The following is a 16,455-nucleotide window of genomic DNA, read 5'->3' as shown; positions in this document are numbered from 1 at the left end:
TTCTATACATATATACATATCTGAGACCATACTGTTTTGCACTTTGCTTTTTCACTTCAGGTACTGTGATTATCTATATCATTAAGTAGTCTTCTACAAACATCATATCAATAACTGCAGAGCATTCCACTGCATGGTTACTTCAGCTTTTGTTGTCATCAAATTGTCCCTAGTTATAATACTGTGATAACCAATCTTGTTCTTAGGTGTTTTTTTTTTTTTTTTTTTATTTGGCAGTACGCGGGCCTCTCCCTGTTGTGGCCTCTCCCGTTGCAGAGCACAGGCTCCAAACGCACAGGCTCAGGGGCCATGGCTCACAGGCCCAGCCGCTCCGCGGCATGTGGGATCTTCCCAGACCGGGGCACGAACCCGCGTCCCCTGCATCAGCAGGCAGACTCTCAACCACTGCGCCACCAGGGAAGCCCTTGTTCTTAGGTTTTTATCATTCTGATTATCTCCTTAGGTAATAGGATTACTTCTGACCAGAAGCTGCAAATTCACGTTGAAGTTCCTCATGGAAAATACATGCCCAAGTTTACTTGCTCATTAACCACAAGGTGGGTTTTCCTGCTGGGGAAACCTGGGAAAGCTGCTCTCTGCTCTAGGCCAGGCAGCCCTGCCTCACCACTCAAGACCAAGAGCCCACAGCCCTGCACCAACATCTCAGGTGGGGACAAAGAGAGAGCTGACCATACCGTGGGGCTAGATATGTGCGAAGGACAGCCCAGAACACCTTGACCAGAACCTCTCCTACAATCCCTTGAGGTCCCTTCAAACTGCAGTACTGCTTTCCTTATTGAGCCCCCCAGGAGGACTCTGTGAGGCATTTGGGGAGGCACCATTCTGCCCTACAGCTGGAAAAACTATCTACTTTATCTCACTGCCCAAGGGCAACCTTACAAGCCAGGTTTCCCTATTTCTTCAAGGTACTCTTCTTGAACCCGTGCCCTGAGAAGACCCTGAAGAGGCCAAGAAGTCTGTACCTTGTAGTCTGGCCAGTCAGTGACCTGGGCAGAGTGGGATGGTAACACTTTCACCAGCACCTGGCATCTTGCCAGCGAGGCCACCGTGCGCCCTGGCCAACTGCAAACGTACACTCCTCAAAGCTCCTGTCGCACTGACCAGGAGCCTTCCCCTCACACAAGTCAACAACCTAGCATTAGCTGAAAAATACTTTGCTATAAACCATAAAAGTTCCAGCATGTCTGAAGCAACCCAGTGAAATTTAAGTCATTGTTGAGTGTCATTCTTATTGGAATATAACTCATGCAACTTTCTGAAAAGGAAAAAACAACGCATACATAGCAAGCAGGTTCTCTGAATTTTTAACTCAGCATAAGCTAAAGAATAAGGGTTAGCTCACAGCTGACTCCAAATAACAGAAAACATCACACGTATACTCTTTTGGAAGTTAGAAGAGACAAGACCCACCGGTGTCTCCCAGCCCCCATGCTCTTCTCTCATTTCCCTTCCAGCACAATTTAATAAATATAAATTCCATCGGGCCATCTCCTTCCTAATGGACTTCTCCCTTAAACATTTAGCTACTTTATGTTCACATGCTCCTACATCTCTGTGGGAATTATTTCCAAGGCCAAGTTAAAAATAAATCAAAGAATTTGTAACTAAAAAACAGCAATTACCAGTCCTTGTTCTGAGAATCTGTGTTTTACCAAATATTTTCAAGGTCCGTTTACAAAATTAAAAACACGTTCACTTTCATCTAAAATAATTCAAACAAAAAATATTCCATCAACATTCCTATAATATGTTGCAACTCCCACAAAAAGATTATGAAACACTGTTAGGACACCCAAGCCTCCTTGTGAATCATCTTCAGGAGATGCTCCCCTCTCCCCAACTATTCTGTGGAATATACTAAATATCATAAAATATCATAAAATCATAAAATCAAATATCATAAAAATCAAATGCTTGTTGACTTGCACTCATTTTGAAAGAAATTAAAACACTGAAGAGCTGCACCATCCCATACAGTAGCCACTAGTCACATGTGGCTACTGAGCACTTGAAATGAAGCTAATTCAAATTGAGCTGTGCTGTAAATGTAAAATATACGCTGGATTTTGAAGTCTTAGTACTAACGAAAGAATATCTCATTAAAAGTTTTTTATGTTGATTACATGTTGACACGATATTTTGACTACGCTGGGTTAGATCAAGTATTACACTTTTTTAAACTTTCCTAATGCAGCTATTAGAAAATCTATCTTAAACATATGTGACTCTACTGTAATTGTATATATAAATAGCCCTATCACTTTGACCTATCCTTTTTCACCTAATCGTCTTGTGAATCATAAAAAAGATTTCTGTATTATAATCGAAGGAAGTCTTCACCCCAAAGGGGACCCAATCCACAAGGCAAACTACAAAAGGGGCAAGTGTTGTCAGAGATTCAAGGTCATTCTTCATAGGCGTCACCAGGAAGCTGCCTAGAAACAGCTGTGTACACATGCCTAGCACATCCAAGTTTTCAAATCTAAGTCACCTGGCAAATGATCATGGATTCCTCGATTTACAGGTGTAGTGCAGACTCTACTGAAATCCAGAGAATTATCCAATATGGCATTTATCCTTCGAAAGATATTGGCATTGCTACACGTGGAGAGCGCAGGTGCTTCCTGATTGTCCCAGCAATCTTTTATCCTTCCTGCGTCTTCCTCCTAGACGCAGAAAAAAGATGTTTAGATTTTCTGCTCTCCCTTTTTCTTTTTTTTTTTTTTTTTTTTTTGCGGTACGCAGGCCTCTCGCTGTTGTGGCCTCTCCCATTGCGGAGCACAGGCTCCGGACACGCAGGCTCAGCGGCCATGGCTCATGGGCCCAGCCGCTCCGCGGCATGTGGGATCTTCCCGGACCGGGGCACGAACCCGTGTCCCATGCATCGGCAGGTAGACTCTCAACCACTGCGCCACCAGGGAAGCCCTCTACTCTCCCTTTTAATAGAGACTTCACACCTCCTTTCTTCTAATCCAACACCACAAGTTAAAGTTAACAAGGACTTGGGTTTCTTGCCTATATATTAAAATACTTCACTCTAAGCAAGGCACCCTGAGAGAACCATAAGAGGGAGAAACACTGAAATGTAAGATGCTGCCTCAAGAACCTTCTAACATAATGGGACATGTATAGGAAGTAGAATGGCATGGTAGCAGCAACATGAGCGTTAAGAACCAGACACACCTGGTTCAAATCTTGAATTTATCTACACAATAGATTATTTGGCAATAAAAAAGAATGAAGTACTGATACAAACTACAACACAAGTAAACCTCAAAAACATTAAGTGAAAGAAACCAGTCACACAGGACCACAGATTATATGAGCCCAATTATATGAAACATCCAGAATAGGCAAATCTAAAGTAGATTAGTTGGGGTTTCCCTGGTGGTGCAATGGTTAAGAATCGCCTGCCAATGCAGGGGACATGGGTTCCAGTCCTGGTCCAGGAAGATCCCACGTGCTGCGGAGCAACTAAGCCCGTGTGCCACAACTACTGAGCCTGCGCTCTAAAGCCCACAAGCCACAACCACTGAGCCTGCGTGCTGCAACTACTGAAGCCTGTGCACCTAGAGCCCGTGCTCCACAGCAAGAGAAGCCACCACAATGAGAAGCCTGTGCACCGCAACGAAGAGTAGCCCCCACTCGCCGCAACTGGAGAAAGCCCGCACGCAGCAACAAAGACCCAACACAGCCAAAACTAAAATAAAATAAATTTATAAAAAAAAAATAAAGTTGATTAGCTGCCTTCAACTGGGGATGTGGGGAGCAGGTTAGAAGGTCGTGTCTAATAGGTACAAAATTTCTTTTTGAGATTATGAAAATATTCTAAAATTAGACTACGGTGATGGTTACAAAACTGTAAATATATGTATGGAAAGATGGTGTATATGCTTTGGAGTACAAATACTAAGTTTACCACTTAAGTATCTTCTTTGAGCCTTGGTTGCCTTAGGTACAAAATGGAGTACCACCTACTTTACAGTTGAAAGGTGAACTTTACGGTTATGCAAATTATATCTCAATACAGTTGTTTAAAAAGTTTGGTTCTGCCATTTATTGGCAGTTATTAATCTCTGTGCCACAGTTTCCCCATTTGTGAAATGGCAGAAGAGTACCTACCAACCTTCTGATGAGATGTTTACAGCACTTAGGATGGTGCTGGCATATGGTAGCTACCATTTTTACATCTGAAGATATAATCACAGGAAAAGACACGGTCAGGACCAAGAGTGGTACAAACACCACCCAAAGGGAATTGTTTAAATAAGTTATACAATTCCACACGATCATTAAAAGTACTTACAACTCAGGTAAGACATTACTGAATGAGAAAAGCACTCCCAGATACATAAACATGAACTGAACCCCCACCCAAGTGATTCTTTTGTTATTCTCTGTCTTAGCAAATAACACCACCATCCTCCAGGTGCCCTAGACAGAAATCTAGGTACCATTCTTTACTTTTCAATCTCCCTAACTCACCACATCCCATGCCTGACATTTAAGCAATGAGATACTGGCTGACAGACTGAATCTTCTAAGGGGAGCCTGACTCATCAGTTATATCATTCCCAATTACCTTGGGGCGGGGGGGGGGGGGGGGGGGGGGGGGGGGAACAGACCAAGTAAGGAAACTAGCACCTAAGATCTTGTAGGTGATAACTTCAAAACAAAATTTAAAAAGCCTGGTGTTATTTTGTTTAACCTATTAAAATCCAGGTATAAGCATGAGAATGACCAGAAACATTTACAATTTTATAAACTCTGCAGGATGGCCTTAAAGGGACAAACTTGAGTTCCATATCATTTTCAAGCTCTTGAAAGAGTCCTGCAAGGTTGTTTTCCCAAGCCCTCCAGAGAGGTCCCACCGAGAATGGTTAAATCCACTGACACAAGGCCCTTTTCACAACTGTAGATTTCTAAGATGATTTTCAACTTCGTTAAGGCAACTGCACAAGGGCTAAGATAATAAGCACTTATAATCAATCTGCGGATCTTAAGGCTACATGCTTCATTCATCCCCTGCCTAATAACCATTAACCAATTGCCTGCTATCTACAGCAGCATTCTAAGGGTAGGCAGGTTAGACAGAGACTCAGTCAAAAAAATTTTTTTGAAGTCTAGAAAGGGAACTAAGACCTGATTATGTCGTGAACAATCACAACGCAAGCTACAATGTGCTGTAAACATACACTGTCCTCTGAGCTGAGGGGACTCAGAGGAAGAGAATGTGCCTGGAAGTGAGGGTAAGACGAAGGTCTGAAGAACACAGAGAACAGAGCAGCATTATCAAAAGTGGTCCAGCATGGCAGAGTGTTAGGTATGGGAGAAGAGAGCAGACTGGAAAGGAGGTCTATATGCTTTGGAGTACAAATACTTAAGTATCTTCTTTGAGCCTTGGTTGCCTTAGGTAGAAAATGGAGTACCCACCTACCTTGCAGACTTTGTGGTAATGAGAAATTAAAGTGCCTGGATACGCTCGATAACTTATTAGGGACAAATGTCTCCCAACTCCATCACTGTTACTCATAAGTATGCTTTCAACTTATCCTAATCAAGTTCACAGAGAAGCTTACAGCACATAACTAGAGGGTTTTTTGCCTTAATGGTTTGAAACTACCACTCATAATTCTTTAAAATCTGAACCCACACCATGCAGCTATGTTTGCTAGTTCAGGAATAAGATCCTAAAATGTTATACCTATTTGTATGCCAGAACAAATCTAGATTTGCCCTATTTTAGAAACCCTGGCCTTGTCTTCAAATACCGTATAACCCGGGATCAACATGGTGATGAAATGGCCATTCCTTTACGTCAAAATCCTGGTTTGTGGATATTTGTCACAAATGAATGCCAACTCTACCACCTTCTGGGTTTGTTTTCATTAAGTTTGCCTTTAATCAACAACAAAATATCTACACTGCAGACCACTTCAAGACTATTACCTGAGTCCTCAAAAGCCAGCTGAAAGACTTATGGAAGACTGTCTGAATGGGACACAGTTTATCTACTCCTCCTGATGGAGTTTTAAGCCTGGGGTTCCATGGATTGGAATCCACTGACTCCCTTTGCAAAACCATTCATGCTAAAAATTTTTCTGAGTTTAGTTTTCTAATTAATCAGATATTTTTAGCTAATAGCACTGGTCTTGAACATTTTGGTTTTTTTAACCTATTGTACAGCAAAAGAAAGTAATATACTTAGGTATCCCAAAAAAAGTGGTTCTGAGATGTACTTTGGCAATTTGGTCTCAATTTTTTAGTAAGTAATGATAAAGCTGAATAAAACCTCTTTAGCATGTACACTCAGGATTTTGAGGATACTGTTTACCACAATTTCGAACAGCACTTGTATGACTACCCACTCAGAAAAATGTCATTCAGACCAAGATAAGGAAATGTTGCAGTTTCCCCTAAGGAATTGATGTTTTCCTTACATTATGGGAAAATGTAAATCTAGCCAAGTTTCCATGTTTGCTTTAGTCTCCTGGTCACTCAAAGCCAGTTTCTGTTTGAATTTCAGTGACTCTACAGCTGTTAAGAAATGCTTCTCTAACTTTTCTCCTTGGTCCTTGCTTGTCCATTCTTAAACTTCCACCTCAAGTCTTCTGTGCAAGAATGTAAGGAATAAAAATTTATTAGGTTGATCCATATGAAGTTGTCAATATCCTACCTTTTCTACCAACAAAATGACAGTGTCACATAGTCTAATATTTCATAAATACTAACCTGCTAGGTCAGATGTTGAGATTACTGAAACATGTAAAACATAATCCATGCCCTGGGGAGAACGAGCTAAGTGGGAGAAAGAAAGACAACCAGCTAGGTAAGTGGAGATCAAGGTAAGTACAAAATACTACAGAAGAGATGAGTATATTTAAGGTACCTAGGATGGTTTAACAATTCAGACTTTTAAGCTAGGGATTAATGAAAAAGCAGAATTTCAATAAGCAAGCCTGAAGAAGAACATAATAGACAAAGAACAAGCACAGAGTGGATACAGAACACAGTAAATTCAAGGAAAGGGAGTGCAGGAACAAGACTGGGCAGGGAGGCTCACCAGGAATAAAGGAGATAAGGCTGCAGGTCCTTATCTGCAGAAAGAGACCAGATACAAGACTCAAGATACCACCTCCTCTTCATTCATGATCTCACTTCCCTCTCTGTTCTCCACTGGTTCCTTCCCATTAGTAAGTATGCTCAAGGCTCTCTCATCTTAAAAAAAAAACACATCTTCCTTGATTTAAAACATTCTGTTAAGCCACTGCCTTTCTTCCTTTTGCTCTACCACCAATCTTTTAGAAAATATGCCATATTTACTTCTGAACCTCCTGTTCATCCTTCCTCTCAACCCATAATATCCTGCCAGCATGTCCTTCTCTCCCCAAAAGAAACTACATTAATGACCTGAGTTGCCAAACCCAACCGATACTTCAAATCTATCTTACTTGATTGACATCTTTGGGTGTCTGATCCTCGGCTACTCTCCACTCATTTAATTCAGGAACCACTTTCTCCTGGCTCTCCCTTTACTTTTCTGGTTATTCTTCAGTTTCTACAGAATGCATTTAATGCCCAATATTCTTTTCGCTCTATAAACTCAATCTGGAAAAGGAAATACTACAATTTCCAGGACAGGTTTATGAGAACATTAAGGGAATATTTAATACCAAGACTGCTCAAGAATACGTAAAACACATGGTCACTATAACTGTAGCTCTTGTCACACTTACCTGTCAAACTGTTTGCTGTATGCATAGTTAGCTCTGCATTTGATAAACTGTAAGATCGTTCAAGGCCTTTATCAAAGTAGCACCCAACATAATATCTGCTAAATTTGCAGGCACTCAATACAGATACCACAGGAAAAGCAGACCCATATTATATTCATTTCATAGGTATTTTTACCACCTCCATCACAACCTCCATAAATTGTAGTGACTCCTTTCTTAATTATTAAGACAAGAACAAAACCAATATTCACTCATCAATTCTATCTCTTTTCACTGTCAAAGCTCTTGGCCACTCAAAGTCATTTCAGGATTTGGGATTTTAAGTTTGGAGCAGAGACAATTCCACATGAACAAAAAACAAGGAAGCCACGAACAATATGACCTCGTGCTTGGGGACCCAAAGATTACAATTATATTTACTGATTACATTCTCACCATACACCAGGAGCTATTCTGGGGAGAGAGGATAAATAAGACAGCCCCAGCTCCCAAGGAATTAGTCTCATGGGAACACAAGCACATAAACAAGTAAGTTATATGCTATATCATAAGCCTAATAATAAACATACATAGAAATTAGAAAGGATAGTAGGTAGGTAAAAAGGTTAAAAGGTTTTGCCAAACAGGCATATTACTATACTTAAAGCCAATGATTTACTATACCTAATATAGTTTATGTAGAGTAAATCATTCTTAACCAGTTCTGGGAATGGTGGCAACTCAAAATCCAAGTTCCCAGACACCAGCCAAAGGACAGCAGTGAGATCTGCTATGTTAACTCTTTTCTGCACACCCATAAGCATGTCTAAATTGTTCACATCTGTAACGTGTAAGATGGATAATTATTCACATCTCTAATGTAGTACTATACAGCAAAAACAAAACTTCTGTACTACACTGCAACTTACAGAAACCTCACAGAAACTAAACTGTGGGGAAAAAAAAAGGCCAAACTCAAGAGTACATGCTACATGATTTCATTTATAAGAAGTTCAAAAACAGGCAAAGCCAACTGATGACAACAGAAATCAGAACAGTATTTAACTCTGTGTGTGTGTGTGTGTGTGTGTGTGTGTGTGTGTGTGGAGAGGGGAAGGGATAAAAGGCACAAAGGAACCTTACAGAGTGTTGGAAATGTTCTGCATCTTGATTTGTGATATATAAAAATAAACATAAATAAGTAAAAATACATAAAACTATATAAACATGTAAAAATTGATCAAGCTATACACTAACACTAGTGCCTTTTACTGCATGTATGTTACTACCCAATTTTTTAAAAGTTCAAGGAATAGACCAGCAAGGGCTCAAACGTGGCCACTAAGCTGAAGTCAGACCATGAGAGACTTTATACACTAACTAAGGAACTTGACCTTATTCTGTGGCAGTAGTTCTCAAAGCAGAGTCTGGGTACCCACCCTTTCAGAGGTCCATGAAAACAAAACTATTTTCATAATTCTAAGATATCAGTTTATTTTTTCACTGTGTTGACATTTGCACTGATGATACAAAAGCAATAGAAGTAGGTAAATCTGACACCTTAGCAGAAATCAAGGCAATGCCAATAAACTGTAGCAAAATTTATTGTATTCCTTATGGTATGAATTCCCAGAAAAAGCCAGATTTACTATGTCCTTGGGTAAACAGTAAAAATTTTATTAAATCTCAACCCTTGAGTACATGCCTTTAATATTCCCTGAGACAGGGGACTTCCCTGGTGGTGCAGTGGTTAAGAATCCTCCTGCCAATGCAGGGGACACGGGTCGAGCCCTGGTCCGGGAAGATCCCACATGCCGCGGAGTAACTGAGCCCGTGAACCACAACTACTGAGCCTGCGCTCTAGAGCCCATGAGCCTAGAGCCCGTGCTCCGCAACAAGAAGCCACCACAATGAGAAGCCCATGCACCGCGAGGAAGAGTAGCCCCAGCTTGCCACATCTAGAGAAAGCCCAGGCGCAGCAACGAAGACCCAACACAGCCAAAAAATAAGAATTTAAAAATAAAAATTTTTTTTAAGTATTTGTGTTTGAGTTTCAAGAAGAATTAGCCTCTTTTTTTTTTCCATGAAATAATTTTTGTAATACTTGAAGAAACAATTGACATACTATGGTTATCAATTTTGGGTATTTGGCAAACATTCTCTTGAAAACAAAGTTAAGCCAGTAGCTTCAAAAGATAAATCATTGTCAGTATCTGTTGCTAATGATAAAATTTGAACTTGGAAGAAAAAAATAAGAATTCTGGAAAAACTGTATTTGCCACCACTTGAACTCGACACCTTCCTCAATACTTTAAAAGACTTTTCTGATGAGACTGGTGGTGCTATTAACCAGTATTTGCAATACTGCACAACGCAGTGAACCAACATTTGTCAAATGATTAAAACATGATGTTACAAAATCAGACATGGGTAGATGACATCCAAAATGCAAGACAGACCAATGCATTTTAACATAACAGAGCATGAAGAGTACATCCATACGGCTTCAGATTTCATGTTGCAACTACAGTTGGACCTTTATATCCTTGGGTTCCTCATCTGCAGATTCAGCTAACCACAGGGTAAAATTATTAGGGGAAAATATTCCAGAAATTTCCAAAAAGCAAAAGCTGATTTTGCCATGCACTGGCCAACTACTTAACTGGCATTTACGTTGTATTTACAATTACTTACATAGTATTAGGTACTATAAGTAATCTAGAGATGATCTGAGGTATATGGAAGGATTGCGTGGGTTATAAACAAATACTGTGTGATTTTACATAGGGAACTAGAGCATCCCAGATTTTGGTATCCATGGGGGGTCCTGGAACCAATCCCCCATGGATACTGAAGGACAACTGGAACCTTTAAGAAGTTACCACTTGTTGGCGCCAAAGAGGAAAAGCCAAATCACCTGAAAAGGCTATTAAAATATTTTTCCTCTTCCAACTACATATCTATGTGAGACCAAATTTTCCTCATATACATCTACCAAAACAACGTATGGCAACAGATTACAGAGGCAGACAACAAAATCCAGCTTCTATTAAATCAGATACTAAAAAGGTTAACAAACATATAGAAAAATGCTTACTTTTCTCAGTTTTTTTTTGTTTTGGAAAATACAATTGTTAGTACGTAATAGATTTGTTACTTTTAAATGACTAATGGATAAATTTATTTTCAGTTTAAATTTCTAATGGGTAAATACTGACAGATATGATTCACATGCGTGAAGGCTCCTGAGGTCCTCAAAATTTTAAGAGTATAAAGGAATCCTGAGATGAAAATGTTTGAAAACCACTGCCTCATAGAATAGATGATCAAATTTGCACTTTTCAAAGATCTTATAAGAACATCTCAGCAGGAATGCAAACATCCTGAAAGGCTCAAGATACGTCTGTAAGATTTGATAGGGCAAAATGAATTTGCTAAAAAGAGTTTCAGAACAGAATGTGTGAGAGGGAACAGGATCCTATGATGTCAGATCTCAAGGATTTAAGAGATGAATGAAGGGTGAGGCAGTAAAGACTGGGGGGGGGGGGGCAGGTTACTCTGTACAAAAGCTTGATGGGGAAGCTAAGAAAAGCCAGTGAGGCTAGTTGCTGGAGGAGCTGTTGTACTAGGAAAAGTCTAAACATGAGAGAGAGATGACCATGTTTACAGACAGAGATAAAAGATGTGGCAGGGACAACTGACCAAGAGGTCCTGAAGGTATGAGAGAAGATGGACACCAAGACACAAAACTGCTCTTTGAATAGGGAGGAGGACAATCCTTCAATAACCGGAAAAGAGGGATGGTAAAGGAAGCTAAGTCCAACTGGAGAGGGCAAGAAAAGGGCCTATATAACCAACCATCCAGACCCTCCAGTTTCTTTGTTCGTCACAAAAATTTATGAGCTTGTCTGAGTCTCATTACAAAGAAAAAGACATGCTTAGCAAAACTGAAAATCTTTCCCCAAGTCAACCAGGTTAACAGGGCACTAGTACTCAAGTCAGAATCCCAGCCTGGCTCTCCTCTTCCTTCTGCATCAAGGCAGCCTGAAAAACAAGAGAGGAGGAGAGGAGAGACCAGGTCAGGGAACTGCTCTGTGCCAACTCTGAAGCTGTGGGGGGAGCCTCTTCCAAGGGCAGGGAAATACTGTTCTCAGCTCCATCTGACACATTCAGAAATTTTAGCATTAAGAGAGCCTCCCAAACTCAGGCAGGGCAATATGAGCAGGAAAAGCAGCAGGGTGGTGGAGCTGGCGTAAGCTCCTGACCGGCAGAGACAAATTCAGCCTCTTCAAGTCCAAAAATCCAAAGGAAGTTTGAGTTTCATTTTAAAATTCCTGTATTTAATCAGCAACACCTCACTATTTGTTCCGTGGAGAGGTGTGTAGGGGATGAGAAAGGGGATGAGAAAGGATACAGGAAAACACCCTCTCATCCAGAGCTCACTATTCAGCTCGGGAGATACAACCACCCATTAAGACCCAAGGACCAGGGCTTCCCTGGTGCCACTGTGGTTAAGAATCCGCCTGCCAATGCAGGGGACACGGATTCGAGCCCTGGTCCGAGAAGATCCCACATGCAACTGTAAGATTTGAGCAACTAAGCCAGTGCGCCACAACTACTGAGTCTGCGCTCTAGAGCCTAGAGCCTGTGCTCCGCAATGAGAAGCCACCGCAATGAGAAGCCCGCACACCGCAACGAAGAATAGCCCCCACTTGCCACAACTACAGAAAGCCCGTGCGCAGCAACAAAGACCCAACACAGCCAAAAATAAAAAAGACCCAAGGACCGCGGGTCTGAGGAATGTGTCTGGGAACAACAAGACCATTACATTACTATGACACAGCTCCACACAGAGCCGTAGATGTTGAACAGGCAGGAATAACTGAGGAGGAAGGTAGGAAAAGCAGACTGAAAATATTCATCCAAGGGAGACCTGAACTAGTGGTAGCAATGGGAATGGAGAACGGATAAAAGGATACACAGGAGTTAAGGGAGACAAGAGTTAGATAACATCAAGGCTTTATCGTTACAGAAACTGGGGAGAGGTTTCCGAACGAAAGCTACAAGTACGTATTTACCTAGCATCCATCTGTACTGGGGCCTTCAGGGTTAAAAAAAACAAAATTAAAACAAAAAAACACCCAAACACAGTTCTTTCCCCCAAGAGGACACTAGACCCTAGTCAGAAAAAAACTGACTAGTAATTGGGTGGAAGGGATATAATTAGATTAGCCCCAGAAGATGAGGAAAAGGAAGAAATTGGTAGTTTTGAGACCTTCTAGGTTTAATATGCCTCAGATAGACACATTCATTCAGTAAGCTAATCAGAACTATGGTTCTTGAGAACAATCAGGGCAAAAAGAGCTCAACCTAAAACGTGACCTGGTGCTATAGGAACACACAGGCCCTCTGTAAAAGAGAACAAAAATGAGCCAACAGAATGAGCCACGAGGAATGTGGCATCCACGGGGAGGAGGAGGAAGCCTGTGAGTGCCAGGACGAGAAAAGACCAGAGAAAAGAAGAAAAACTAGGAAACCAGAGTCTTATGAACCAAGTGGAAATTTTAAGTAAAATGAAAGATAATGAGAGATCAATATAACAAAGAGCAAGGTGCGTGAATTCCAGAAATAACACTAGTCTGGAAATAAAGAGACCTGGGTTCCAGTTTTGGCTCTATCATCCTCTCACTGTATAAATAACCATTTTTCATGCTAAGCTTAATTCTCCTCATCCGTGAACATACTGAGACACTATAATCCAGGCTTGGTGTCAACTCCAAGTTATACCTGGGAGGCAGACAAGTCTCCAACACCTCCTGAGCTTCAAAACAATTCCAAACGTACAGCTTAAAAAAGTCTCAGGAGAAAGGGCAGACTCAGGAGACAGATGGTGTCAGAGCCAGAAGCCAGGAGCACAAAGCCAGAATGCAGAGAGCACAGGTGTTAAGTAGTAAGAGATTAAGTGTTCTGTCAAAAGACACAAAGAAACCCAACCTGCCCTTCAAGGTAAATGCTTTCCTTCAACAAGAGAAGAGCTACTCCCACACCTTTATCAAAGAAAACTTCAGGCCACGGCGCTAAGCCTGTCAGGATGATAGTTTGTCAGCATATTATGCTGGCCAAGAATAAAGAAACCAGTCACACTATTATAAGTCAAGTTACTCCCAGAATCAGCAGCTACACACAACTGTGACCCATTTTTAGCACACAAATCAATCTTTAGACCTGCCCTCTGGGAATTCTCCAATTACCTCAAGGAAAGTCATCACAAAATGCCTTAAAAATCAAAAGGGTACTCTACCCATACAGGAATATTGAAAAGTGAAGTAGAATTCAAAAGCTACCCATGCCTAAGTGTTCTTCTGCACCGCTGAAAGCAAAGCTCAACCCTATTTAATCAGGAATATTTCCCCCACACCTGTGTTACTTAAAAACACATTATATACTGAGTAAACAAAATAGTTCCTAACAGGAGTCTTTTTAAATCTCAGTAACAAAACTCTGAAAATTTTGTCTACAATGTAAATTTAACACTCTCAAATTTGGATACTGACTTCTTATGCAAAGTCAGGTAATTTCCCTATGAAAAATATGAAATATTATACATATTATGTATTTTTTAGTTCAATCTTTTCAGCCAGTTTACTGTAACTGAAAAATGCCTTGTTTTGGGGGGTCCTATCTTGAACATAAAAACTTTCAACACCTGGAATCTGTGTGCTTCCAGAAGATGACAAGCTCTCATACACAGGTATAACTAAAATCAGGCTCCAACAATGGCAGGAAAGAAAAAGGGCATTTTCAAAGCTGCAGTATGTGGGGCAAAGGAGGCGGGGTCAGCAGTATCCAAATACTGAAAGGGTGCAAGCAATGCATCTTGGTTTTAACTCAAACAACAGAGAGAAGCAAAAATTCTTTATGTAAGTTCCTCCACTCCAACCTCTTAAGTCCAACCCTCTTCCTATCCCTCATCCCCTACCCCCAGGCTTTCTGGCAAGTTCTCCCCAGAGTCAGTACAGCTTAGATACTGCCTAGGAAAAGCAGATTTGCAGAACAGGATGGGATTAGTAGAGCTCTTCCATATGAGAGAAAATAATTTGCTATTTGAGCCCATGATTGTTCTACTGCCTCCACCACTAGCTACTGAAGACAGCAGCCTAAACACTAATATCTGGGTTTGGTATGCATTTCTATCCCAAACTTCAAGCCAGAAGTACTACCCACTAATTAATCTGCCCTTTAAACAAACACCTAACAATTATAGGGAACATTTAGCTGAAAACAATGAATGAAAAACTTTGCACAGGTATCACCTAGCATATAAACACTAAAATACGAGCAGAGAGCTACTTTAGTCATCTCACGATTCCCCTTCACCAAATTCACAAACACTGAACTCGCAGCTGAGACCCTGGCCTGTAAAGGTAGCTAAAGCAGCAGCTGGGGACAAGTAACATTTTAAAGTTTCCATCTTTCCAAAAACTTCCCAGACCACAGGTAAAAAAAATTTTCTGGTGTGTATGGGAGTCTGCAGTCTCACTGAAATATTCCTTTGACAACATCTCAGAATATGCTCTTCACTTCCTTATGCTTTAAATCCTTTGGGAATAAGATACAGAAATAAAGGTACATATCCCTTTACATCTGCTACCGTGGATTATACACTAAGATTCTAAGTGTTGCCCAGAATGAAACGCCAGCTCCTTAGTCCTGGTGCAGGGCTCTTTTATGCCCTGGGAGCTTATCCCAGATTTTACCACATACTGCTAAAACCCTTATTAATTCTGCCTGGAAATCTAAAAGACAGAATTATGGAAATTTTAGCTAAGAGAAAAAAGGTGAGATTTAATAAGCCCCATTCTACTTTCACAGGTCTTACAAAACCATAATTTCAAATATGCCTAGTCTCAGAAGGGAAATGTTGCTGAAATTTAACTGTCCTGAAAGAGGACAGTCTTTTGTGTAGAGGTTTGGGAGGGTCACCCCCACAGTGGGAGGAGCCTGACTTCTCCAGACCTCTGGCTCTCTCAGAATCAGCTAACTGCTCTGCCACACATTATGGAATGATAGACACAGCACATTCCTCCTGACATCAACACTGCTGTGCTAACGCTCAGAAGACCCACACTGACTTCCACAGCAACCAGAGATTCCCTCCAATGCAGTTAAGGCTCACTTTGCCTATGAATGTGACCAGCCCATAGACCACTGCATTTCTATACAATGCACACCACCAATAACCCCTTGATCCCTCTGACATACGGGAATACACATAATACCATAGGTTCAGCTATGGCACCAGAAAAACGTAGGTTCACACACTGGTTTTATCACTTGATAGCCTCCTGACTTGATTTCTAAGCCTGTTTCATCATCTGCAAAATAGGGAGAAAATCTAAAAGGGATGTTTTAAGACAAAGACCCCAAACTAGCCCTCAGGTTGAATCCAATCTTCAGAGACTTTGAACCATCCAGTGTTCTCAATTTTTTAATTGCTACATGTAAAAAACAGAGATTGGCAGCTTAACTAGGAAAAAAGTCAAAGATCCATGAACTCTGGGCCCACACTTCTGCATGGCCAAGAACCAGGCTACTGGCTCTCCTTTAAGCAAATTCTGTAGTTCAGTAGGCACTACTCTACTTTCTTTCCATTTACTCATTTCTGTTACCTCAGGCCCCTGTAGGGATTTGGGTTTGTAACCCATTTTAAGGATTAAAA

General features: G+C 40.9%; 1 protein-coding gene across 1 annotated transcript in view; it reads right to left on the bottom strand.

Annotated features, from left to right (window-relative positions):
• CPEB1 (cytoplasmic polyadenylation element binding protein 1) overlaps nt 1-16,455 on the bottom strand; it is a 100,463-nt gene that overhangs the window by 81,399 nt on the left and 2,609 nt on the right. Inside the window, exon 2 of the mRNA XM_060003614.1 lies at nt 2,513-2,687. Within this exon, the coding sequence (XP_059859597.1) occupies nt 2,513-2,687 (175 nt within the window). The remainder of the gene's footprint in view (nt 1-2,512; nt 2,688-16,455) is intronic.

Source organism: Delphinus delphis, chromosome 2, assembly GCF_949987515.2.
Source record: "Delphinus delphis chromosome 2, mDelDel1.2, whole genome shotgun sequence".
In the NCBI taxonomy this organism is placed as follows: domain Eukaryota; kingdom Metazoa; phylum Chordata; class Mammalia; order Artiodactyla; family Delphinidae; genus Delphinus; species Delphinus delphis.
Note: the sequence above shows the minus strand (reverse complement) of the source record. Positions and strands in the feature narration are given on the sequence as shown.